The 27,225-nt window shown below is 50.7% G+C and overlaps 1 protein-coding gene across 1 annotated transcript in view; it reads right to left on the bottom strand.

The window, feature by feature from the left end:
• LOC124013900 (E3 ubiquitin-protein ligase Topors-like) overlaps positions 1-24,568 on the bottom strand; it is a gene marked incomplete at its 3' end in the record, with an annotated part of 51,137 nt that extends 26,569 nt beyond the window's left edge. Inside the window, exons 1-5 of the mRNA XM_046328451.1 lie at positions 24,374-24,568; positions 23,258-23,433; positions 19,088-19,139; positions 18,495-18,846; positions 14,754-15,061 (exon numbers count right to left, since the gene is read on the bottom strand). Coding sequence (XP_046184407.1) covers positions 14,754-15,061; positions 18,495-18,846; positions 19,088-19,139; positions 23,258-23,430 — 885 coding nt within the window. The remainder of the gene's footprint in view (positions 1-14,753; positions 15,062-18,494; positions 18,847-19,087; positions 19,140-23,257; positions 23,434-24,373) is intronic.
• Positions 24,569-27,225: the final 2,657 nt, after the last annotated feature.

Genomic DNA, 27,225 nt, shown 5'->3' with positions numbered 1-27,225 from the left:
CTCCCAGTCCATCTCTATGGAGGGGTTTCATCTCCCAGTCCATCTCCATGGAGGGGTTTCATCTCCCAGTCCATCTCCATGGAGGGGTTTCATCTCCCAGTCCATCTCCATGGAGGGGTTTCATCTCCATGGAGGGGTTTCATCTCTCAGTCCATCTCTATGGAGGGGTTTCATCTCCTAGTCCATCTCCATGGAGAGGTTTCATCTTCATGGAGGGGTTTCATCTCCATGGAGGGGTTTCATCTCCATGGAGGGGTTTCATCTCCATGGAGGGGTTTCATCTCCCAGTCCATCTACATGGAGGGGTGTCATCTCTCATTCCATCTCTATGGAGGGGTTTCATCTCCATGGAGGGGTTTCATTTCTCATTCCATCTCTATGGAGGGGTTTCATCTCTCATTTCATCTACATGGAGGGGTGTCATCTCCCAGTCCATCTCCATGGAGGGTTTCATCTCCCAGTCCATCTCCATGGAGGGGTTTCATCTCCCATTCCATCTCCATGGAGGGGTTTCATCTCCCAGTCCATCTCCATGGAGGGGTTTCATCTCCATGGAGGGGTTTCATCTCCCAGTCCATCTACATGGAGGGGTGTCATCTCTCATTCCATCTCTATGGAGGGGTTTCATCTCCATGGAGGGGTTTCATTTCTCATTCCATCTCTATGGAGGGGTTTCATCTCCATGGAGGGTTTCATTTCTCATTCCATCTCTATGGAGGGGTTTCATCTCCATGGAGGGTTTCATCTCCCAGTCCATCTCCATGGAGGGGTTTCATCTCCATGGAGGGTTTCATCTCCCAGTCCATCTCCATGGAGGGGTTTCATCTCCCAGTCCATCTACATGGAGGGGTTTCATCTCCCAGTCCATTTACATGGAGGGGTTTCATCTCCCAGTCCATCTACATGGAGGGGTTTCATCTCCCAGTCCATCTCTATGGAGGGGTTTCATCTCCCAGTCCATCTCCATGGAGGGGTTTCATCTCCTAGTCCATCTCCATGGAGGGGTTTCATCTCCCAGTCCATCTCCATGGAGGGGTTTCATCTCCTAGTCCATCTCCATGGAGGGGTTTCATCTCCCAGTCCATCTCTATGGAGGGGTTTCATCTCCTAGTCCATCTCTATGGAGGGTTTCATCTCTCAGTCCATCTCTATGGAGGGGTTTCATCTCTCAGTCCATCTCCATGGAGGGGTTTCATCTCCTAGTCCATCTCTATGGAGGGGTTTCATCTCTCAGTCCATCTCTATGGAGGGGTTTCATCTCTCAGTCCATCGCCATGGAGGGGTTTCATCTCCTAGTCCATCTCTATGGAGGGGTTTCATCTCATCTCCATGGAGGGGTTTCATCTCCTAGTCCATCTCCATGGAGGGGTTTCATCTCTATGGAGGGGTTTCATCTCCTAGTCCATCTCTATGGAGGGGTTTCATCTCCCAGTCCATCTCCATGGAGGGGTTTCATCTCCCAGTCCATCTCCATGGAGGGGTTTCATCTCTCATTCCATCTCCATGGATGAATTTCATCTCCCAGTCCATATCTATGGAGGGGTTTCATCTCCTAGTCCATCTCTATGGAGGGGCGTCATCTCTCATTACATCTCTATGGAGGGGTTTCATCACTATGGAGGGGCTTCATCTTCCAGTCCATCTCCATGGATGGGTTTCATTTCTCATTCCATCTCTATGGAGGGGTGTCATCTCTCATTCCATCTCTATGGAGGGGTTTCATCACTATGGAGGGGCTTCATCTTCCAGTCCATCTCCATGGAGGGTTTCATCTCTCAGTCCATCTCCATGGAGGGGTTTCATCTCCCAGTCCATCTCTATGGAGGGGTTTCATCTCCCAGTCCATCTCCATGGAGGGTTTCATCTCCCAGTCCATCTCTATGGAGGGGTTTCATCTCCCAGTCCATCTACATGGAGGGGTTTCATCTCCCAGTCCATCTCCATGGAGGGGTTTCATCTCCCAGTCCATCTCCATGGAGGGGTTTAATCTCCCAGTCCATCTCCATGGAGGGGTTTCATCTGTCATTCCATCTCTATGGAGGGGTTTCACCTCCATGGAGGGGTTTCATTTCTCATTCCATCTCTATGGAGGGGTTTCATCTCTCATTTCATCTACATGGAGGGGTGTCATCTCCCAGTCCATCTCCATGGAGGGGTTTCATCTCCCAGTCCATCTCCATGGAGGGTTTCATCTCCCAGTCCATCTCCATGGAGGGGTTTCATCTCTCAGTCCATCTCCATGGAGGGGTTTCATCTCCCAGTCCATCTACATGGAGGGTGTCATCTCCCAGTCCATCTCTATGGAGGGGTTTCATCTCATCTCCATGGAGGGGTTTCATCTCCTAGTCCATCTCCATGGAGGGGTTTCATCTCTATGGAGGGTTTCATCTCCCAGTCCATCTACATGGAGGGGTTTCATCTCCCAGTCCATCTACATGGAGGGGTTTCATCTCCCAGTCCATCTCCATGGAGGGGTTTAATCTCCCAGTCCATCTCCATGGAGGGGTTTCATCTCTCATTCCATCTCCATGGAGGGGTTTCATCTCCCAGTCCATCTCTATGGAGGGGTTTCATCTCCCAGTCCATCTCCATGGAGTGGTTTCATCTCTTAGTCCATCTCCATGGAGGGGTTTCATCTCCCAGTCCATCTCCATGGAGGGGTTTCATCTCCTAGTCCATCTCCATGGAGGGGTTTCATCTCCCAGTCCATCTCTATGGAGGGGTTTCATCTCCCAGTCCATCTCTATGGAGGGGTTTCATCTCTCAGTCCATCTCTATGGAGGGGTTTCATCTCTCAGTCCATCTCCATGGAGGGGTTTCATCTCCTAGTCCATCTCTATGGAGGGGTTTCATCTCTCAGTCCATCGCCATGGAGGGGTTTCATCTCCTAGTCCATCTCTATGGAGGGGTTTCATCTCATCTCCATGGAGGGGTTTCATCTCCTAGTCCATCTCCATGGAGGGGTTTCATCTCCTAGTCCATCTCCATGGAGGGGTTTCATCTCTCATTCCATCTCCATGGAGGGGTTTCATCTCCCAGTCCATCTCTATGGAGGGGTTTCATCTCCCAGTCCATCTCCATGGAGGGGTTTCATCTCCTAGTCCATCTCCATGGAGGGGTTTCATCTCCCAGTCCATCTCCATGGAGGGGTTTCATCTCCTAGTCCATCTCCATGGAGGGGTTTCATCTCCCAGTCCATCTCTATGGAGGGGTTTCATCTCCCAGTCCATCTCTATGGAGGGGTTTCATCTCTCAGTCCATCTCTATGGAGGGGTTTCATCTCTCAGTCCATCTCCATGGAGGGGTTTCATCTCCTAGTCCATCTCTATGGAGGGGTTTCATCTCTCAGTCCATCTCTATGGAGGGGTTTCATCTCTCAGTCCATCACCATGGAGGGGTTTCATCTCCTAGTCCATCTCTATGGAGGGGTTTCATCTCATCTCCATGGAGGGGTTTCATCTCCTAGTCCATCTCCATGGAGGGGTTTCATCTCTATGGAGGGGTTTCATCTCCTAGTCCATCTCTATGGAGGGGCTTCATCTCCCAGTCCATCTCCATGGAGGGGTTTCATCTCCCAGTCCATCTCCATGGAGGGGTTTCATCTCCCAGTCCATCTCCATGGAGGGGTTTCATCTCCCAGTCCATCTCCATGGAGGGGTTTCATCTCCCAGTCCATCTCTATGGAGGGGTTTCATCTCCCAGTCCATCTCTATGGAGGGGTTTCATCTCCCAGTCCATCTCCATGGAGGGGTTTCATCTCCCAGTCCATCTCCATGGAGGGGTTTCATCTCCCAGTCCATCTCCATGGAGGGGTTTCATCTCCATGGAGGGGTTTCATCTCTCAGTCCATCTCTATGGAGGGGTTTCATCTCCTAGTCCATCTCCATGGAGAGGTTTCATCTTCATGGAGGGGTTTCATCTCCATGGAGGGTTTCATCTCCATGGAGGGGTTTCATCTCCATGGAGGGGTTTCATCTCCCAGTCCATCTACATGGAGGGGTGTCATCTCTCATTCCATCTCTATGGAGGGGTTTCATCTCCATGGAGGGGTTTCATTTCTCATTCCATCTCTATGGAGGGGTTTCATCTCTCATTTCATCTACATGGAGGGGTGTCATCTCCCAGTCCATCTCCATGGAGGGGTTTCATCTCCCAGTCCATCTCCATGGAGGGTTTCATCTCCCATTCCATCTCCATGGAGGGTTTCATCTCCCAGTCCATCTCCATGGAGGGGTTTCATCTCCCAGTCCATCTCCATGGAGGGGTTTCATCTCCCAGTCCATCTCCATGGAGGGTTTCATCTCCCAGTCCATCTCCATGGAGGGGTTTCATCTCCCAGTCCATCTCCATGGAGGGGTTTCATCTCCCAGTCCATCTCCATGGAGGGGTTTCATCTCCCAGTCCATCTCCATGGAGGGGTTTCATCTCCCAGTCCATCTCCATGGAGGGGTTTCATCTCCCAGTCCATCTCCATGGAGGGGTTTCATCTCCATGGAGGGGTTTCATCTCTCAGTCCATCTCTATGGAGGGGTTTCATCTCCTAGTCCATCTCCATGGAGAGGTTTCATCTTCATGGAGGGGTTTCATCTCCATGGAGGGGTTTCATCTCCATGGAGGGGTTTCATCTCCCAGTCCATCTCTATGGAGGGGTTTCATCTCCCAGTCCATCTCCATGGAGGGGTTTCATCTCATCTCTATGGAGGGGTTTCATCTCCCAGTCCATCTCCATGGAGGGTTTCATCTCCCAGTCCATCTCCATGGATGGGTTTCATCTCCCAGTCCATCTCCATGGAGGGGTTTCATCTCCCAGTCCATCTCCATGGAGGGGTTTCATCTCCCAGTCCATCTCCATGGAGGGTTTCATCTCCCAGTCCATCTCCATGGAGGGGTTTCATCTCCCAGTCCATCTCCATGGAGGGGTTTCATCTCCCAGTCCATCTCCATGGAGGGGTTTCATCTCCCAGTCCATCTCCATGGAGGGGTTTCATCTCCCAGTCCATCTCCATGGAGGGGTTTCATCTCCCAGTCCATCTCCATGGAGGGGTTTCATCTCCCAGTCCATCTCTATGGAGGGGTTTCATCTCCCAGTCCATCTCCATGGAGGGGTTTCATCTCCCAGTCCATCTCCATGGAGGGGTTTCATCTCCCAGTCCATCTCCATGGAGGGGTTTCATCTCCCAGTCCATCTCCATGGAGGGGTTTCATCTCCATGGAGGGGTTTCATCTCTCAGTCCATCTCTATGGAGGGGTTTCATCTCCTAGTCCATCTCCATGGAGGGGTATCATCTCCATGGAGGGGTTTCATCTCCATGGAGGGGTTTCATCTCCATGGAGGGGTTTCATCTCCCAGTCCATCTCCATGGAGGGGTTTCATCTCTCAGTCCATCTCCATGGAGGGGTTTCATCTCCCAGTCCATCTATATGGAGGGGTGTCATCTCCCAGTCCATCTCTATGGAGGGGTTTCATCTCCCAGTCCATCTCCATGGAGGGGTTTCATCTCATCTCTATGGAGGGGTTTCATCTCCCAGTCCATCTCCATGGAGGGGTTTCATCTCATCTCCATGGAGGGGTTTCATCTCCTAGTCCATCTCTATGGAGGGGTTTCATCTCTATGGAGGGGTTTCATCTCCATGGAGGGGTTTCATCTCCTAGTCCATCTCCATGGAGGGGTTTCATCTCCCAGTCCATCTCCATGGAGGGGTTTCATCTCTCATTCCATCTCCATGGAGGGGTTTCATCTCCATGGAGGGGTTTCATTTCTCATTCCATCTCTATGGAGGGGTTTCATCTCCATGGAGGGGTTTCATTTCTCATTCCATCTCTATGGAGGGGTTTCATCTCTCAGTCCATCTCTATGGAGGGGTTTCATCTCTCAGTCCATCTCCATGGAGGGGTTTCATCTCTCAGTCCATCGCCATGGAGGGGTTTCATCTCATCTCCATTGAGGGGTTTCATCTCCCAGTCCATCTACATGGAGGGGTGTCATCTCCCAGTCCATCTCTATGGAGGGGTTTCATCTCATCTCCATGGAGGGGTTTCATCTCCTAGTCCATCTCCATGGAGGGGTTTCATCTCTATGGAGGGGTTTCATCTCCCAGTCCATCTCCATGGAGGGGTTTCATCTCCCAGTCCATCTCCATGGAGGGGTTTCATCTCCCAGTCCATCTCCATGGAGGGGTTACATCTCCCAGTCCATCTCCATGGAGGGGTTTCATCTCCCAGTCCATCTCCATGGAGGGGTTTCATCTCCCAGTCCATCTCCATGGAGGGGTTTCATCTCTCAGTCCATCTCTATGGAGGGGTTTCATCTCCCAGTCCATCTCTATGGAGGGGTTTCATCTCCCAGTCCATCTCCATGGAGGGGTTTCATCTCCCAGTCCATCTCCATGGAGGGGTTTCATCTCCATGGAGGGGTTTCATCTCTCAGTCCATCTCTATGGAGGGGTTTCATCTCCTAGTCCATCTCCATGGAGGGGTTTCATCTCCATGGAGGGGTTTCATCTCCATGGAGGGGTTTCATCTCCCAGTCCATCTCCATGGAGGGGTTTCATCTCTCAGTCCATCTCTATGGAGGGGTTTCATCTCCCAGTCCATCTCCATGGAGGGGTTTCATCTCATCTCCATGGAGGGGTTTCATCTCTATAGAGGGGTTTCATCTCCTAGTCCATCTCTATGGAGGGGTTTCATCTCATCTCCATGGAGGGGTTTCATCTCCCAGTCCATCTACATGGAGGGGTGTCATCTCCCAGTCCATCTCTATGGAGGGGTTTCATCTCCCAGTCCATCTCCATGGAGGGGTTTCATCTCATCTCTATGGAGGGGTTTCATCTCCCAGTCCATCTCCATGGAGGGGTTTAATCTCATCTCCATGGAGGGGTTTCATCTCTATAGAGGGGTTTAATCTCCTAGTCCATCTCTATGGAGGGGTTTCATCTCTATGGAGGGGTTTCATCTCCATGGAGGGGTTTCATCTCCATGGAGGGGTTTCATCTCCATGGAGGGGTTTCATCTCCTAGTCCATCTCCATGGAGGGGTTTCATCTCCTAGTCCATATCTATGGAGGGGTTTCATCTCCCAGTCCATCTCTATGGAGGGGTTTCATCTCCTAGTCCATCTCTATGGAGGGGTTTCATCTCCCAGTCCAACTCCATGGAGGGGTTTCATCTCTCATTCCATCTCCATGGATGGGTTTCATCTCCCAGTCCATATCTATGGAGGGGTTTCATCTCTTAGTCCATCTCTATGGAGGGGTTTCATCTCCCAGTCCATCTCCATGGAGGGGTGTCATCTCCATGAAGGGGTTTCATCTCCCAGTCCATCTCTATGGAGGGGTTTCATCTCCCAGTCCATCTCCATGGAGGGGTTTCATCTCTCATTCCATCTCCATGGATGGGTTTCATCTCCCAGTCCATATCTATGGAGGGGTTTCATCTCCTAGTCCATCTCTATGGAGGGGTGTCATCTCTCATTCCATCTCTATGGAGGGATTTCATCACTATGGAGGGGCTTCATCTTCCAGTCCATCTCCATGGATGGGTTTCATTTCTCATTCCATCTCTATGGAGGGGTGTCATCTCTCATTCCATCTCTATGGAGGGGTTTCAACACTATGGAGGGGCTTCATCTTCCAGTCCATCTCCATGGAGGGGTTTCATCTCCCAGTCCATCTCCATGGAGGGGTTTCATCTCCCAGTCCATCTCCATGGAGGGGTTTCATCTCTCATTCCATCTCTATTGAGGGGTTTCATCTCCATGGAGGGGTTTCATTTCTCAGTCCATCTACATGGAGGGGTGTCATCTCCCAGTTCATCTCTATGGAGGGGTTTCATCTCATCTCCATGGAGGGGTTTCATCTCCTAGTCCATCTCCATGGAGGGGTTTCATCTCTATGGAGGAGTTTCATCTCCCAGTCCATATCTATGGAGGGGTTTCATCTCCTAGTCCATCTCTATGGAGGGGTGTCATCTCTCATTACATCTCTATGGAGGGGTTTCATCACTATGGAGGGGCTTCATCTTCCAGTCCATCTCCATGGATGGGTTTCATCTCCCAGTCCATCTCTATGGAGGGGTTTCATCTCCCAGTCCATCTCCATGGATGGGTTTCATCTCCCAGTCCATCACTATGGAGGGGTTTCATCTTCCAGTCCATCTCCATGGATGGGTTTCATTCCTCATTCCATCTCTATGGAGGGGTGTCATCTCATCTCCATGGAGGGGTTCATCTCTATGGAGGGGTTTCATCTCCTAGTCCATCTCTATGGAGGGGTTTCACCTCTATGGAGGGGTTTCATCTCCATGGAGGGGTTTCATCTCTATGGAGGGGTTTCATCTCCTAGTCCATCTCTATGGAGGGGTTTCACCTCTATGGAGGGGTTTCATCTCCATGGAGGGGTTTCATCTCCTAGTCCATCTCCATGGAGGGGTGTCATCTCTCATTCCATCTCTATGGAGGGGTTTCAACACTATGGAGGGGCTTCATCTTCCAGTCCATCTCCATGGAGGGGTTTCATCTCCCAGTCCATCTCCATGGAGGGGTTTCATCTCTCATTCCATCTCCATGGAGGGGTTTCATCTCCATGGAGGGGTTTCATTTCTCATTCCATCTCTATGGAGGGGTTTCATCTCCATGGAGGGGTTTCATTTCTCATTCCATCTCTATGGAGGGGTTTCATCTCTCAGTCCATCTCTATGGAGGGGTTTCATCTCTCAGTCCATCTCCATGGAGGGGTTTCATCTCCCAGTCCATCTCCATGGAGGGGTTTCATCTCCCAGTCCATCTCTATGGAGGGGTTTCATCTCATCTCCATGGAGGGGTTTCATCTCCTAGTCCATCTCCATGGAGGGGTTTCATCTCTATGGAGGGGTTTCATCTCCCAGTCCATCTCCATGGAGGGGTTTCATCTCCCAGTCCATCTCCATGGAGGGGTTTCATCTCCCAGTCCATCTCCATGGAGGGGTTTCATCTCCCAGTCCATCTCCATGGAGGGGTTTCATCTCCCAGTCCATCTCCATGGAGGGGTTTCATCTCCCAGTCCATCTCCATGGAGGGGTTTCATCTCTCATTCCATCTCCATGGATGAGTTTCATCTCCCAGTCCATATCTATGGAGGGGTTTCATCTCCTAGTCCATCTCTATGGAGGGGTGTCATCTCTCATTCCATCTCTATGGAGGGGTTTCATCACTATGGAGGGGCTTCATCTTCCAGTCCATTTCCATGGAGGGGTTTCATCTCCCAGTCCATCTCTATGGAGGGGTTTCATCTCCCAGTCCATCTCTATGGAGGGGTTTCATCTCCCAGTCCATCTCTATGGAGGGTTTAATCTCCCAGTCCATCTCTATGGAGGGTTTAATCTCCCGGTCCATCTCTATGGAGGGGTTTAATCTCCCAGTCCATCTCCATGGAGGGGTTTCATCTCCCAGTCCATCTCCATGGAGGGGTTTCATCTCCCAGTCCATCTCCATGGAGGGGTTTCATCTTCTAGTCCATCTCTATGGAGGGGTTTCATCTCCTAGTCCATCTCCATGGAGGGGTTTCATCTCCCAGTCCAGCTCCATGGAGGGGTTTCATCTCCTAGTCCATCTCCATGGAGGGGTTTCATCTCCTAGTCCATCTCTATGGAGGGGTTTCATCTCCTAGTCCATCTCTATGGAGGGGTTTCATCTCCTAGTCCATCTCCATGGAGGGGTTTCATCACTATGGAGGGGTTTCATCTCCTAGTCCATCTCCATGGAGGGGTTTCATCTCCTAGTCCATCTCCATGGAGGGGTTTCATCTCCTAGTCCATCTCTATGGAGGGGTTTCATCTCCTAGTCCATCTCTATGGAGGGGTTTCATCTCCTAGTCCATCTCCATGGAGGGGTTTCATCACTATGGAGGGGTTTCATCTCCTAGTCCATCTCCATGGAGGGGTTTCATCTCCTAGTCCATCTCTATGGAGGGGTTTCATCTCCTAGTCCATCTCTATGGAGGGGTTTCATCTCCTAGTCCATCTCTACGGAGGGGTTTCATCTCCTAGTCCATCTCTACGGAGGGGTTTCATCTCCTAGTCCATCTCTATGGAGGGGTTTCATCTCCTAGTCCATCTCTATGGAGGGGTTTCATCTCCTAGTCCATCTCCATGGAGGGGTTTCATCTCCCAGTCCAGCTAGGAATAATACAGATGAAAACTCTCTTGGTAGTGTGGTATTCAGCTTATCATGAGATACTCTACCACAGGCGAGCAAAACCTTGACTTCCTTAGATATCGTGTACCAGCTGTTGGTAGGATATACATCTTTTCAGCTCGTCCCATTTTATTTTTCAGCATATGAACATTAACTAGCAGGATGGAAGACAAGGGCAGATTAGCCACTTCATCGCCTGATCCTCGCAAGGCACCCTGATCCTCGCACCCTGATCCTCGCACCCTGATCCTCGCAAAGCACCCTGATCCTCGCAAAGCACCCTGATCCTCGCAAAGCACCCTGATCCTCGCAAGGCACCCTGATCCTCGCAAGGCACCCTGATCCTCGCAAGGCACCCTGATCCTCGCAAGGCACCCTGATCCTCGCAAGGCACCCTGATCCTCGCAAGGCACCCTGATCCTCGCAAGGCACCCTGATCCTCGCACCCTGATCCTCGCAAGGCACCCTGACCCTTTTCTGCTAAATCTGTTTCCTTTCCAGTGAATCTGGGCCTGGTCGGGTGTCTGTAGTAGTATATCCCTCATTGAAGATGACCTCTTTGTCCAGTTCAAGGTGAGTAATCCCAGTTCTGATGGTAGAGACTGGACTGGTAGGGACTGGTAGAGATTGATAGGGACTGGTAGGGACTGATAGAGTCGGGTGTCTGTAGTAGTATATCCCTCATTGAAGATGACCTCTTTGTCCAGTTCAAGGTGAGTAATCCCAGTTCTGATGGTAGAGACTGGACTGGTAGGGACTGGTAGAGATTGATAGGGACTGGTAGGGACTGATAGAGTCGGGTGTCTGTAGTAGTATATCCCTCATTGAAGATGACCTCTTTGTCCAGTTCAAGGTGAGTAATCCCAGTTCTGATGGTAGAGACTGGACTGGTAGGGACTGGTAGAGATTGATAGGGACTGGTAGGGACTGATAGAGTCGGGTGTCTGTAGTAGTATATCCCTCATTGAAGATGACCTCTTTGTCCAGTTCAAGGTGAGTAATCCCAGTTCTGATGGTAGAGACTGGACTGGTAGGGACTGATAGAGTCGGGTGTCTGTAGTAGTATATCCCTCATTGAAGATGACCTCTTTGTCCAGTTCAAGGTGAGTAATCCCAGTTCTGATGGCCAGAAGCCTTTTTCGGTCATAAAAGACGGTAGCAGCAACATTATCTGCAAAACAAGTTAGGTACAACGCAAAAAAAAAACCTCTAAAAACACAAAATAATAATTGGTCAAGAGCCGATAAGATGGCAGTACACCTCCCCTCCATCGTACTACAGAGGTTTGGAGTCCATCTGTGATAAATTCAATTGATTGGAAATGACATGGAAAGGCACACCTGTCTACATGAGGTCCCACAGTTAACAGTGCATGGCAGTGCAAAAACCAAGCCATGAGGTTGAAGGAATTGTATGTAGAGCGCTGAGACAGGATTGTGTCGAGGCACAGATCTGGGGAAGGGGACCAAAACATGTCTGCAGCATTGAAGGTCCCCAAGAACACAGTGGCCTCCATCATTCTGCAGTATTGAAGGTCCCCAAGAATACAGTGGCCTCCATCATTCTGCAGTATTGAAGGTCCCCAAGAACACAGTGGCCTCCATCATTCTGCAGCATTGAAGGTCCCCAAGAACACAGTGGCCTCCATCATTCTGCAGCATTGAAGGTCCCCGAGAACACAGTGGCCTCCATCATTCTCCAATGGAAGAGGTTTGGAACCACTAAGACTCTTCCTAGAGCTGGCCGCCGGGCCAAACTGAGCAATCAGGGGAGAAGGGACTTGGTCAGGGAGGTGATGGTCACTTTGATAGAGCTCCAGAGTTCCTCTGTGGAGATGGGAGAACCTTCCAGAAGGACAACCATCTATGCAGCACTCCACCAATCAGGCCTTTAGGGTAGAGTGGCCCGATCAGTAAAAGGCACATGACAGCCAGCTTGGACTTTGCCAAAAGGCACCTAAAGACTCTCAGACCATGAGAAACTAAATTCACCTGAAGGACTCAGACCATGAGAAACAAGAATCTCTGGTCTGATGAAACCAAGATTGAACTCTTTGGCTTGAATGCCAAGCGTCACGTCTGGACGAAACATGGCACCACCCCTATGGTGAAGCAGGGTGGTGGCAGCATCATGCAGTGGGAATGTTTTTCAGTGGCAGGGACTGGGAGACTAGTCAGGATCGAGGGAAAGATCGAGAGCAAAGTACAGAGAGATCCTTGATTAAAACCTGCTCCTCAGACTGGGGTGAAGGTTCACCTTCCAACAGGACAATGACCCTAAGCACACAACCAAAACAACACAGGAGTAGCTTTGGGACAAGTCTCTGAATGTCCTTGAGTGTCCCCCTGTGGGTAGTGCACTACTTTAGACCAGAGCTCTATGGGTAGTGCACTACTTTAGACCAGAGCCCTATGGGTAGTGCACTACTTTAGACCAGAGCCCTATGGGTAGTGCACTACTTTAGACCAGAGCTCTATGGGTAGTGTACTACTTTAGACCAGAGCTCTATGGGTAGTGTACTACTTTAGACCAGAGCGCTATGGGTAGTGCACTACTTTAGACCAAAGCCCTGTGGGTAGTGTGCTACTTTAGACCAGAGCCCTGTGGTAGAGTTCTACTGTAGACCAGAACTCTATGGGTAGTGTGCTACTTTAGACCAGAGCTCTATGGGTAGTGTGCTACTTTAGACCAGAGCTCTATGGGTATATCTCCTGTCGGTCACCCTGCAAGTCCTATATCTCCTGTCGGTCACCCTGCTAGTCCTATATCTCCTGTCGGTCACCCTGCTAGTCCTATATCTCCTGTAGGTCACCCTGCTAGTCCTATATCTCCTGTAGGTCACCCTGCAAGTCCTATATCTCCTGTAGGTCACCCTGCTAGTCCTATATCTCCTGTAGGTCACCCTGCTAGTCCTATATCTCCTGTAGGTCACCCTGCTAGTCCTATATCTCCTGTCGGTCACCCTGCTAGTCCTATATCTCCTGTCGGTCACCCTGCTAGTCCTATATCTCCTGTCGGTCACCCTGCTAGTCCTATATCTCCTGTCGGTCACCCTGCTAGTCCTATATCTCCTGTCGGTCACCCTGCTAGTCCTATATCTCCTGTCGGTCACCCTGCTAGTCCTATATCTCCTGTAGGTCACCCTGCTAGTCCTATATCTCCTGTAGGTCACCCTGCTAGTCCTATATCTCCTGTAGGTCACCCTGCTAGTCCTATATCTCCTGTAGGTCACCCTGCTAGTCCTATATCAACCTGTAGGTCACCCTGCTAGTCCTATATCTCCTGTAGGTCACCCTGCTAGTCCTATATCAACCTGTAAGTCACCCTGCTAGTCCTATATCAACCTGTAAGTCACCCTGCTAGTCCTATATCAACCTGTAAGTCACCCTGCTAGTCCTATATCAACCTGTAAGTCACCCTGCTAGTCCTATATCAACCTGTAAGTCACCCTGCTAGTCCTATATCAACCTGTAAGTCACCCTGCTAGTCCTATATCAACCTGTAGGTCACCCTGCTAGTCCTATATCTCCTGTAGGTCACCCTGCTAGTCCTATATCTCCTGTAGGTCACCCTGCTAGTCCTATATCTCCTGTAGGTCACCCTGCTAGTCCTATATCTCCTGTAGGTCACCCTGCTAGTCCTATATCTCCTGTAGGTCACCCTGCTAGTCCTATATCTCCTGTTGGTCACCCTGCTAGTCCTATATCAACCTGTTGGTCACCCTGCTAGTCCTATATCTCCTGAAGGTCACCCTGCTAGTCCTATATCAACCTGTAAGTCACCCTGCTAGTCCTATATCAACCTGTAAGTCACCCTGCTAGTCCTATATCAACATGTAAGTCACCCTGCTAGTCCTATATCTCCTGTAGGTCACCCTGCTAGTCCTATATATCCTGTAGGTCACCCGGCTAGTCCTATATCTACTGTAGGTCACCCTGCTAGTCCTATATATCCTGTAGGTCACCCTGCTAGTCCTATATCAACCTGTTGGTCACCCTGCTAGTCCTATATCTCCTGAAGGTCACCCTGCTAGTCCTATATCAACCTGTAAGTCACCCTGCTAGTCCTATATCAACCTGTAAGTCACCCTGCTAGTCCTATATCAACCTGTAAGTCACCCTGCTAGTCCTATATCAACATGTAAGTCACCCTGCTAGTCCTATATCTCCTGTAGGTCACCCTGCTAGTCCTATATATCCTGTAGGTCACCCGGCTAGTCCTATATCTACTGTAGGTCACCCTGCTAGTCCTATATATCCTGTAGGTCACCCTGCTAGTCCTATATATCCTGTAGGTTACCCTGCTAGTCCTATATCTACTGTAGGTCACCCTGCTAGTCCTATATCTACTGTAGGTCACCCTGCTAGTCCTATATCTCCTGTAGGTCACCCTGCTAGTCCTATATCTCCTGTAGGTCACCTATTGTGATGTCATTATGGGATATTGTGTGTAGAATGATCAAGGGACAAAACAATTTAGTCAATTTTAGGCTGAAACGTGACAAAATGTGTAAAAAGTCAAGGGGTCTGAACACTTTCTGAATGCCCAGTAAGTGGAAACAGCATCTGTAACCACACACACAAACCTGTAACCAGGGGAGGAGTCTATGGAGAGCAACCGGGTTCCGCTGGTAGAACGCAGCAGTGATGTCACGGGGCCTCTCGCAGCCGCCGCGGGCGTTCCTGACACGTACGCCACTGCGGTAGAGCGCCCGGCGGAAGGAAAGCATCTCCCGTGGTCGGAGCATTCTTACGGACCGCCCCTCTCTCTGGGACCGTCGCCTAGCAGCCAGACGTACCATGAGACGCTGCACCCCTCGATCGTGAGGTGGGGGGGCGGACACGCCAGTCAGCCCATCAAAGATGACCCCCGGGTCCTCTCCATCCATCTCTCCTGAGAGGAAAGGGGGGGGGGGGGGGACAGTGAGAGAGAAAAAATATATATTTTGACTCAATTTGGCCTGAGGGTCTGCTATACAAACTGATGGAAAGTGGTGTTGGGGGTAAAACATACGACATAATAAAATCCATGTACACAAACAAGTGTGTGGTTAAAATTGGCCAAAAAATACAAACATTTCTTTCCACAGGGCCGTGGGGTGAGACAGGGATGCAGCTTAAGCCCCACCCTCTTCAACATACATATCAATGAATTGGTGAGGGCACCAGAACAGTCTGCAGACTGTTTGCTGATGATCTGGTGCCTCTGTCCCCAACCAAGGAGGGTCTACAGCAGCACCTAGATCTGTCACCAACCAAGGAGGGCCTACAGCAGCACCTAGATCTTATGCACAGATTCTGTCAGACCTGGACCCTGACAGATAATCTCAGCAAGACAAAAATAATGGTGTTCCAAAAAGGTCCAGTCGCCAGGACCACAAATACAAATTCCACCTAGACACTGTTGTCCTAGAGCACACAAAAAACTATACATACCTCGGCCTGAATATCAGGTACTGTATGTCCTACAGGCTGAGGCACCCACACTGGGGTGGTGTATAACTCCTACAGGCTGAGGCACCCACACTGGGGTGGTGTATAACTCCTACAGGCTGAGGCACCCACACTGGGGTGGTGTGTAACTCCTGAGGTACCCACACTGGGGTGGTATATAGCTCCTACAGGCTGAGGTACCCACACTGGGGTGGTGTATAACTCCTACAGGCTGAGGTACCCACACTGGGGTGGTGTATAACTCCTGAGGTACCCACACTGGGGTGGTGTATAACTCCTACAGGCTGAGGTACCCACACTGGGGTGGTGTATAACTCCTGAGGCACCCACACTGGGGTGGTGTATAACTCCTACAGGCTGAGGCACCCACACTGGGGTGGTGTGTAACTCCTGAGGTACCCACACTGGGGTGGTGTATAACTCCTGAGGCACCCACACTGGGGTGGTGTATAACTCCTACAGGCTGAGGTACCCACACTGGGGTGGTGTATAACTCCTGAGGCACCCACACTGGGGTGGTGTATAACTCCTACAGGCTGAGGTACCCACACTGGGGTGGTGTATAACTCCTGAGGCACCCACACTGGGGTGGTGTATAACTCCTACAGGCTGAGGTACCCACACTGGGGTGGTGTATAACTCCTGAGGTACCCACACTGGGGTGGTGTATAACTCCTGAGGTACCCACACTGGGGTGGTGTATAGCTCCTACAGGCTGAGGCACCCACACTGGGGTGGTGTGTAACTCCTACAGGCTGAGGCACCCACACTGGGGTGGTGTGTAACTCCTACAGGCTGAGGTACCCACACTGGGGTGGTGTATAACTCCTGAGGTACCCACACTGGGGTGGTGTATAACTCCTGAGGCACCCACACTGGGGTGGTGTATAACTCCTGAGGTACCCACACTGGGGTGGTGTATAACTCCTGAGGTACCCACACTGGGGTGGTGTATAACTCCTACAGGCTGAGGCACCCACACTGGGGTGGTGTATAACTCCTGAGGTACCCACACTGGGGTGGTGTATAACTCCTGAGGTACCCATACTGGGGTGGTGTATAACTCCTGAGGTACCCATACTGGGGTGGTGTACAACTCCTGAGGTACCCACACTGGGGTGGTGTATAACTCCTACAGGCTGAGGTACCCACACTGGGGTGGTATATAACTCCTACAGGCTGAGGTACCCACACTGGGGTGGTGTGTAACTCCTGAGGTACCCACACTGGGGTGGTATATAGCTCCTGAGGTACCCACACTGGGGTGGTGTGTAACTCCTACAGGCTGAGGTACCCACACTGGGGTGGTGTGTAACTCCTGAGGTACCCACACTGGGGTGGTATATAGCTCCTGAGGTACCCACACTGGGGTGGTATGTAACTCCTACAGGCTGAGGTACCCACACTGGGGTGGTGTGTAACTCCTGAGGTACCCACACTGGGGTGGTGTATAACTCCTGAGGTACCCACACTGGGGTGGTATATAGCTCCTGAGGTACCCACACTGGGGTGGTGTGTAACTCCTACAGGCTGAGGTACCCACACTGGGGTGGTGTATAACTCCTACAGGCTGAGGTACCCACACTGGGGTGGTGTGTAACTCCTACAGGCTGAGGTACCCACACTGGGGTGGTGTGTAACTCCTACAGGCTGAGGTACCCACACTGGGGTGGTGTATAACTCCTACAGGCTGAGGTACCCACACTGGGGTGGTATATAACTCCTACAGGCTGAGGTACCCACACTGGGGTGGTGTATAACTCCTACAGGCTGAGGTACCCACACTGGGGTGGTGTATAACTCCTACAGGCTGAGGCACCCACACTGGGGTGGTGTATAACTCCTACAGGCTGAGGCACCCACACTGGGGTGGTGTATAACTCCTACAGGCTGAGGCACCCACACTGGGGTGGTGTGTAACTCCTGAGGTACCCACACTGGGGTGGTGTATAACTCCTGAGGCACCCACACTGGGGTGGTGTATAACTCCTACAGGCTGAGGTACCCACACTGGGGTGGTGTATAACTCCTGAGGTACCCACACTGGGGTGGTGTATAACTCCTGAGGTACCCACACTGGGGTGGTGTATAGCTCCTGAGGTACCCACACTGGGGTGGTGTATAACTCCAACAGGCTGAGGTACCCACACTGGGGTGGTGTATAACTCCTACAGGCTGAGGTACCCACACTGGGGTGGTGTATAACTCCTGAGGTACCCACACTGGGGTGGTATATAGCTCCTACAGGCTGAGGTACCCACACTGGGGTGGTGTATAACTCCTGAGGTACCCACACTGGGGTGGTATATAGCTCCTACAGGCTGAGGTACCCACACTGGGGTGGTGTATAACTCCTGAGGTACCCACACTGGGGTGGTATATAGCTCCTACAGGCTGAGGTACCCACACTGGGGTGGTATATAGCTCCTACAGATGACAATACCCACACTGGGGTGGTATATAGCTCCTACAGGCTGAGGTACCCACACTGGGGTGGTATATAGCTCCTACAGATGACAATACCCTCTAGTCTAGACCAATACCCTCTAGTCTAGACCAATACCCCCTAGTCTAGACCAATACCCCCTAGTCTAGACCAATACCCCCTAGTCTAGACCAATACCCTCTAGTCTAGACCAATACCCTCTAGTCTAGACCAATACCCCTAGTCTAGACCAATACCCCTAGTCTAGACCAATACCCTCTAGTCTAGACCAATACCCTCTAGTCTAGACCAACCTCAGGCACTGAATTTAATTTATTTGGGTCAAAAAACAAAAAACAAAGGGCACTTTCAATGAAAATCCATCTTTCCAAAGTGGTCTTGAAAAGGTAACAACAAACCAGGCATAAGGATTTAAAGACAAGGTTACCTCTCATTCCTCCATCCTCGGGCCTGGGTAGAAGAGGGGGATGAAGAGGAGGGAGAGGAGGAGCAGAAGAGAGGCCCCTCCCTCTCCACAGTCGTCCTGACTGTCTCCTCTCTCTCCCTCCTCTCCCCTGCCCCCCTCCTCTTCTCCTCGTCCTCCTTCGTTCTCCATGACTACCACCGACCCTGGCGGTCACCAGGGCAGCGGCGGCGGCTGCTTCGGCAGCTGCGATCATTGCTGTCCCGTTCTCCCCTGGAACAGGAGGAGGCCTGAGAGTAAACTCTTTAAAGTTGTCCTGGGCCTTGATCGAGTGAAGGATGGAGGAGAACGGCTGTTTACACAGAGGACATTCCACCTGGAGATCAGAAATAACTAATTATTTATTAATCCTAGATGGGAAAATCGGTTTGTCCATTAATTTCAGTAACCAACAGCAATGATATTATAAAAACACACAAAAGTCTAGCTTCGTACTTGTTCTGTGCACAAAAATGTAGTGCACTACATAGGGAATAGGGTGCTGTTTGGGACGTATTGGGTCTGATCAAAGGTAGTGCACTACATAGGGAATAGGGTGCTGTTTGGGAGACTCCTACCTTGTTGTTGCTCCACTCCTGTATGCACTGGAAGCAGAAGCGATGGAGACACCTGTTCAGGTAAGGAAGAAACAGGTGAAACACCTTAAACCTGACAACACTGGTGCTAAAATAATATACTACTACAAAAAAATAGACACATTTTGAATTCACACACGTCTTCGTCAGGTGACGGCTGCTGAAGTCAGAACTTAGATTTGGGTAAAACACCTTGGGAGCAGCAATATGCCTCTCATTCCTTTACCCAGGCCCTAGTTTTGGCGCACCAGGACTACTGTTCAGTTGTGTGTTCATGTAACCGATGCGAAATGGCTAGCTAGTCAGCGGTGGTGCGCGCTAACAGCGTTTCAAATCGAGTGACGTCACTCGCTCTGAGACCTTGAAGAAGTTGTTTCCCCCTGTGCTCTGCAAGGACCGCTGCTTTTGTGGAGCGATGGGTAACGATGCTTCGAGGGTGGCTGTTGTTGATGTGTGCAGAGGGTCCCTGGTTCGAGCCCAGGTCGGGGCGAGGGAAGGAAGAGAGGGAGGGGCGAGGAGAGGGAGGGGCGAGGAGAGGGACGGAAGAGAGGGAGGGGCGAGGGACGGAAGAGAGGGAGGGAGGGGCGAGGAGAGGGACGGAAGAGAGGGAGGGGCGAGGAGAGGGAAGAGAGGGAGGGACGGAAGAGAGGGAGGAAGAGAGGGAGGGAGGGACGAGGAGAGGGAGGGACGAGGAGAGGTAGGGAAGAGGAGAGGGAGGGGCGAGGAGAGGGTAGGAAGAGATGGAGGGAGGGGCGAGGAGAGGGACGGAAGAGATGGAGGGAGGGGCGAGGAGAGGGACGGAAGAGATGGAGGGAGGGGCGAGGAGAGGGAAGGAAGAGAGGGAGGGACGGAAGAGAGGGAGGAAGAGAGGGAGGGAGGGACGAGGAGAGGGAGGGAGGGACGAGGAGAGGGAGGGAGGGACGAGGAGAGGGAGAGACGAGGAGAGGTAGGGAAGAGAGGGTAGGAAGAGATGGAGGGAGGGGCGAGGAGGGACGAAAGAGAGCGAGTGGCGAGGAGAGGGACGGAAGAGAGGGAGGATAGAGGAGAGGGAAGGAAGAGAGGGAGGGGCGAGGAGAGGGAAGGAAGAGAGGGAGGGGCGAGGAGAGGGAAGGAAGAGAGGGAGGATAGAGGAGAGGGAAGGAAGAGAGGGGCGAGGAGAGGGAAGGAAGAGAGGGGCGAGGAGAGGGACGGAAGAGAGGGAGGATAGAGGAGAGGGAAGTAAGAGAGGGGCGAGGAGAGGGAAGGAAGAGAGGGGCGAGGAGAGGGAAGGAAGAGAGGGGCGAGGAGAGGGAAGGAAGAGAGGGAGGGGGGGCGGGCGAGGAGAGGGAAGGAAGAGAGGGAGGATAGAGGAGAGGGAAGGAAGAGAGGGAGGGAGGGGCGAGGAGAGGGAAGGAAGAGAGGGAGGGGCAAGGAGAGGGAGGGAAGGAAGAGAGGGAGGGAGGGGCGAGGAGAGGGAAGGAAGAGAGGGAGGGAGGGGCGAGGAGAGGGAAGGAAGAGAGGGAGGGAGGGGCGAGGAGAGGGAAGGAAGAGAGGGAGGGAGGGGCGAGGAGAGGGAAGGAAGAGAGGGAGGGGCGAGGAGAGGGAAGGAAGAGAGGGAGGGAGGGGCGAGGAGAGGGAAGGAAGAGAGGGAGGGAGGGGCGAGGAGAGGTAAGTAAGAGAGGAGGATAGAGGAGAGGTAAGTAAGAGAGGGAGGGGCGAGGAGAGGGAAGTAAGAGAGGGAGGGGCGAGGAGAAGGAAGGAAGAGGGAGGGGTGAGGAGAGGGAAGGAAGAGAGGGAGGGAGGGGCGAGGAGAGCGAAGGAAGAGAGGGAGGGAGGGGCGAGGAGAGGGAAGGAAGAGAGGGAGGGGCGAGGAGAGGGAAGGAAGAGAGGGAGGGAGGGGCGAGGAGAGGGAAGGAAGAGAGGGAGGGAGGGGCGAGGAGAGGGAAGGAAGAGAGGGAGGGAGGGGCGAGGAGAGGTAAGTAAGAGAGGGAGGATAGAGGAGAGGTAAGTAAGAGAGGGAGGGGCGAGGAGAGGGAAGTAAGAGAGGGAGGGGCGAGGAGAGGGAAGGAAGAGGGAGGGGTGAGGAGAGGGAAGGAAGAGAGGGAGGGAGGGGCGAGGAGAGCGAAGGAAGAGAGGGAGGGAGGGGCGAGGAGAGGGAAGGAAGAGAGGGAGGGAGGGGCGAGGAGAGGGAAGGAAGAGAGGGAGGGGCGAGGAGAGGGAAGGAAGAGAGGGAGGGAGGGGCGAGGAGAGGGAAGGAAGAGAGGGAGGGAGGGGCGAGGAGAGGGAAGGAAGAGAGGGAGGGGAGAGGGAAGGAAGACAGGGAAGGAGGGGCGAGGAGAGGGAAGGAAGAGAGGGAGGATAGAGGAGAGGGAAGTAAGAGAGGGAGGATAGAGGAGAGGGAAGTAAGAGAGGGAGGATAGAGGAGAGGGAAGTAAGAGAGGGGAGAGGAGAGGGAAGGAAGAGAGGGAGGGAGGGGCGAGGAGAGGGAAGGAAGAGAGGGGAGAGGAGAGGGAAGGAAGAGAGGGAGGGGCGAGGAGAGGGAAGGAAGAGAGGGAGGATAGAGGAGAGGGAAGTAAGAGAGGGAGGATAGAGGAGAGGGAAGTAAGAGAGGGGCGAGGAGAGGGAAGGAAGAGAGGGAGGGAGGGGCGAGGAGAGGGAAGGGCGAGGAGAGGGAAGGAAGAGAGGGAGGGAGAGGCGAGGAGAGGGAAGGAAGAGAGGGGCGAGGAGAGGGAAGGAAGAGAGGGCCGAGGAGAGGGAAGGAAGAGAGGGAGGATAGAGGAGAGGGAAGTAAGAGAGGGAGGATAGAGGAGAGGGAAGTAAGAGAGGGGCGAGGAGAGGGAAGGAAGAGAGGGAGGGGCGAGGAGAGGGAAGGAAGAGAGGGAGGGGCGAGGAGAGGGAAGGAACAGCACTGGTACATTCAGGTGCGGCACAGAAGGACTTACGCAAATTGCAGTTGGTCCTAAACTCAGAAGCACTTAGATGTGCAGGGAGGACAACCGTCAATGACAGTCAATCTCTCCTGGTTCAAAGTTCAGGAGAGATTGACTGCATCACAATTGGTCTTTATGCGAAGTATTGACGTGTTGAAGGTACTGAACTGTCTGCTCAAGCAGTTGGTAACACCGTTCAGACACTCATCTGTACAACACAAGACATGCAACCAGGGGTCTCTTCACAGTTCAGACACTCATCTGTACAACACAAGACATGCAACCAGGGGTCTCTTCACAGTTCAGACACTCATCTGTACAAAACAAGACATGCAACCAGGGGTCTCTTCACAGTTCAGACACTCATCTGTACAACACAAGACATGCAACCAGAGGTCTCTTCACAGTTCAGACACTCATCTGTACAAGACAAGACATGCAACCAGGGGTCTCTTCACAGTTCAGACACTCATCTGTACAAGACAAGACATGCAACCAGGGGTCTCTTCACAGTTCAGACACTCATCTGTACAAGACAAGACATGCAACCAGAGGTCTCTTCACAGTTCAGACACTCATCTGTACAAGACAAGACATGCAACCAGGGGTCTCTTCACAGTTCAGACACTCATCTGTACAAGACAAGACATGCAACCAGGGGTCTCTTCACAGTTCAGACACTCATCTGTACAAGACAAGACATGCAACCAGAGGTCTCTTCACAGTTCAGACACTCATCTGTACAAGACAAGACATGCAACCAGAGGTCTCTTCACAGTTCAGACACTCATCTGTACAAGACAAGACATGCAACCAGGGGTCTCTTCACAGTTCAGACACTCATCTGTACAACACAAGACATGCAACCAGGGGTCTCTTCACAGTTCAGACACTCATCTGTACAACACAAGACATGCAACCAGAGGTCTCTTCCCAGTTCAGACACTCATCTGTACAACACAAGACATGCAACCAGGGGTCTCTTCACAGTTCAGACACTCATCTGTACAAGACAAGACATGCAACCAGAGGTCTCTTCCCAGGTCCAGAACAGAGGGAAACACACGGTATTAAATGCATTTTGCATTGTATGTGGTATGTGGGTGTCTCTCTACACTAGTTGTGGGAATGGCTAAATTACAATGTAAACGTAGTGATATGTATATTATGAATTGTATTTATTGTTTCCTGTTTGGACCCCAGGAAGAGTAGCCTCGGCAGCAGCTAATTGGGATCCTAATACCTGTCCAGGTAAGACATGTTGTTGAAACGGTCCAGACAGATTGGGCATTTAGAGTCAGGAGACGCCTCGGCCGACACCGACTGAGAGGAGGTCTTAGAGGGTTCTTCCTGTTCCTGACCACCTCCTCCGCTCTCCCGCCGCCGGACACGCAGTTTCATCTTGGTAGGGGCCATCTTCTAGAGAGGAGGGGGGTGTCAAGTCAGTCAATACCAGACAAATCAATTGGAAACATTTTGCTACAGCGCATGTATGAGAATAATGTAGATTAGCCTACTGTGGGAATGTGAGTCCACAAACATGTTACCAGTGGCTAGTTTAGTGCCTAAGCCTTCACCACGACTCTCTGTTCCATTACATTACACATATAAGAGTTATTGGACGAAGGCTGCCTCGCTTGGGTCTGAACATTAACAGGCATCGCTTGGGTCTGAACATTAACAGGCATCGCTTGGGTCTGAACATTAACAGGCATCGCTTGGGTCTGAACTTTAACAGGCATCGCTTGGGTCTGAACATTAACAGGCATCTCAGTTGGCAGCAACTGTGTTAACACGGTGAAAACAGTAAAACGCGCTGCATTTCCGGTGCTACGGCCGCTGCAGAACTCAGGCTATTCAGACTTAATGCGCTTCTGGAGAAGGAAGTTGTCAAGATATGAAGTTCACTTCCCGTCAACCGAACCATGTCACTATGCAGTAACTACACAGAGCCCTCGGCGATGCGGTTCAGAGGTCTGCCACACCACCCATTCCCCCGACAACACATTTTCAGATCAAACATAAAATGGTTTCTTGTTGGGGTTTTTTAAGCGACCAGATCTTGCACATATATTATATTCTTCACAGCTGGCTTTGGTAACGACGTGCTGCTTCCACTTCCGCCCAAGCTAACGAGCTAAACCCGAATGCTAACCATCCGTGTTTCATCGCTCACCAATCGCAGTCACTCACTAGTTACCCATAAAGATAGCTAGGTAGCTACATCACTTAGCACTAATGATGATAATCAAACGAAACAACAACAAAAAAACAATAGGGTTGATAACTATAGCTCGTCAGCTGACAGGCCGAGTAACGTTAGCCAGCTAGCATGGTTAGCTAACGTCTTTCTTCCTACCGGACGACTCGAATCCCTGATCTCCGGTCAAAACATCACCTGACGTTAACTATCTGACGACATTACGGCGAATGCAGACCAAAAAGAAAGGTTATAAATTGTACAAATGTAATGGTAGGAATGTCGACCAAAAGAAAAAAAAAACTTGGTGTTGTGAATCAGAAAAGCAGAAGCGCAAATCGGTAACAAAGAGGATTGTGGGATACTGGAGGACTTCCCCTTCGCGCAGCCGCACACGCTACTAATGTCCAGGGAGGATTAGAGGTTGTGGTTGATTGATTGTGTCCACATGTGTTGATGTTTTGGTAGAACCTATTTCATCTTCACTTCTTATTTTGAAAGAGGGAGTCAAGTACTTTTAAGCATATACTTTCATTTCAGTCTCCTCCATCTCCACTAAGTATTTACACGTCCACGTCCCGTCTATAAATGAGCAAATTGTCATGTACTTGTTATATTTCAGACCTGATGCCCAGTTTTCCGACAGTGATGGAATGTTTTACCGATGTCACTGACACCCGTTCCCCCAAAACACCACGCTATGCACTCGTTTCAACGTGTCGTTACAGGATCTGTCCTGCGCTGAAAATGATTCCAGAATATAGACTAAAGACCTGGCTGTAGCTCGTAAATGATTTATGGCTATTCAAAGTATTTTGTATTTAATTGTTTTCCACAATACAGTTTTCCCACTAAGAGAAGAAATGTTCCGTATGCTATTATGAGGTGTTAGTATCACGTGTGACAAGTTCTTTATCGCGCTATTTCGATCGATCATGTCAACACTGCATTTCTTCAGTTTGTCTAAACGGAGCAATAATCAATAATCAATAACGAATCAATAACGACAAAGTCGCTCGTTCCACCATTCAATATATAAAATATCCATTTGACTAGAAAAAAAATAGGATGACTAAACATATATGGAAGTAATTATTTAGCCTAATAATCTAGCTATTATACAATGCAGTTATCTTGGGTTTATTTTATTTTATTATCCCTGCTTCGCTTATTTATAACTTTACACAACAAAACAAAAAAAAAAAAAATTGGGGGGGGCTGTTCATATTCAACATTCTCGGTGGTCACAGACAAATAAACATAAACCTTTAATGTTTTGCAGAGAGTTTCTGTGTGTAAAATGATGACTGGAGGGCAAACGATGATCTAATGAGGCACGTGGCTCTTCTACGAGTGGTCTTAATGCGTTTATAGCCAATCAGTTGTTTTGTGACAAGGTAGGGGTGGTATACAGAAGATAGCCCTATTTTATAAGTTGTGAATGACCCTAGGATGGCAACAGGTGAATTCTGGGTGGTGCTACTGGCTTTCTCTATTCAGATGGATTTATACTCAACAACCAAACTAGGACAAATCTGACAGTTATTTCTGTAGCACTGTATCAAAACACCTTAATAGACTGTATTGGAAAGATCCAGACCAGTATGTTGACCAATACTGGTACACTTTAACATACAATGTATCGCCCAGCCCTAGTCTGTGTGTCTGTGTGTGTGTCTCTCTCTGTGTGTGTGTCTGTATCTGTGTGTGTGTGTGTCTGTATCTGTGTGTGTGTGTGTGTCTGTACCTGTGTGTCTGTGTCTGTGTGTCTGTACCTGTGTGTCTGTGTCTGTGTGTGTCTTTTTTTTCTCTTTCACCTTTATTTAACCAGGTAGGCTAGTTGAGAACAGGTTCTCATTTGCAACTCCGACCTGGCCAAGATAAAGCATAGCAGTGTGAGCAGACAACACAGAGTTACATGTAACAGAATAACTTTACGTCCGTCCCCTCGCCCATACCCGGGCGCGAACCAGGGACCTTCTGCACACATCAACAACAGTCACCCTCGAAGCATCGTTACCCATCGCTCCACAAAAGCCGCGGCCCTTGCAGAGCAAGGGGAAACACTACTTCAAGGTCTCAGAGCAAGTGACGTAACCGATTGAAACGCTATTTAGCGCACACCGCTAACTAAGCTAGCCGTTTCACATCCGTTACATACACATGGAGTAAACAATTAACAAGTCAATAACACAGAGAAAAAAGGGGAGTCTATATACAATGTGTGCAAAAGGCATGAGGAGGTAGGCGAATAATTACAATTTTGCAGATTAACACTGGAGTGATAAATGATCAGATGGTCATGTACAGGTAGAGATATTGGTGTGCAAAAGAGCAGAAAAGTAAATAAATAAAAACTGTGGATGAGGGAGGTGAAAATGGGTGTGCTATTTAACAATAGATTATGTACAGCTGCAGCGATCGGTTAGCTGCTCAGCTAGCTGATGTTTGAAGTTGGTGAGGGAGATAAAAGTCTCCAACTTCAGCGATTTTTGCAATTCGTTCCAGTCACAGGCAGCAGAGTACTGGAACGAAAGGCGGCCGAATGAGGTGTTGGCTTTAGGGATGATCAATGAGATACACCTGCTGGAGCGCGTGCTACGGATGGGTGTTGCCATCGTGACCAGTGAGCTGAGATAAGGCGGAGCTTTGCCTAGCATGGCCTTGTAGATGACCTGAAGCCAGTGGGTCTGGCGATGAATATGTAGCGAGGGCCAGCCGACTAGAGCATACAAGTCGCAGTGGTGGGTAGTGTAAGGTGCTTTAGTGACAAAACGGATGGCACTGTGATAAACTGCATCCAGTTTGCTGAGTAGAGTGTTGGAAGCAATTTTGTAGATGACGTCGCCGAAGTCGAGGATCGGTAGGATAGTCAGTTTTACTAGGGTAAGCTTGGCAGCGTGAGTGAAGGAGGCTTTGTTGCGGAATAGAAAGCCGATTCTTGATTTGATTTTCGATTGGAGATGTTTGATATGGGTCTGGAAGGAGAGTTTGCAGTCTAGCCAGACACC

The sequence above is a fragment of the Oncorhynchus gorbuscha genome, linkage group LG25, assembly GCF_021184085.1.
Source record: "Oncorhynchus gorbuscha isolate QuinsamMale2020 ecotype Even-year linkage group LG25, OgorEven_v1.0, whole genome shotgun sequence".
Lineage (NCBI taxonomy): Eukaryota > Metazoa > Chordata > Actinopteri > Salmoniformes > Salmonidae > Oncorhynchus > Oncorhynchus gorbuscha.
The sequence above is the reverse complement of the archived record's forward strand: the minus strand, read 5'-3'. Positions and strand labels throughout refer to the sequence as shown.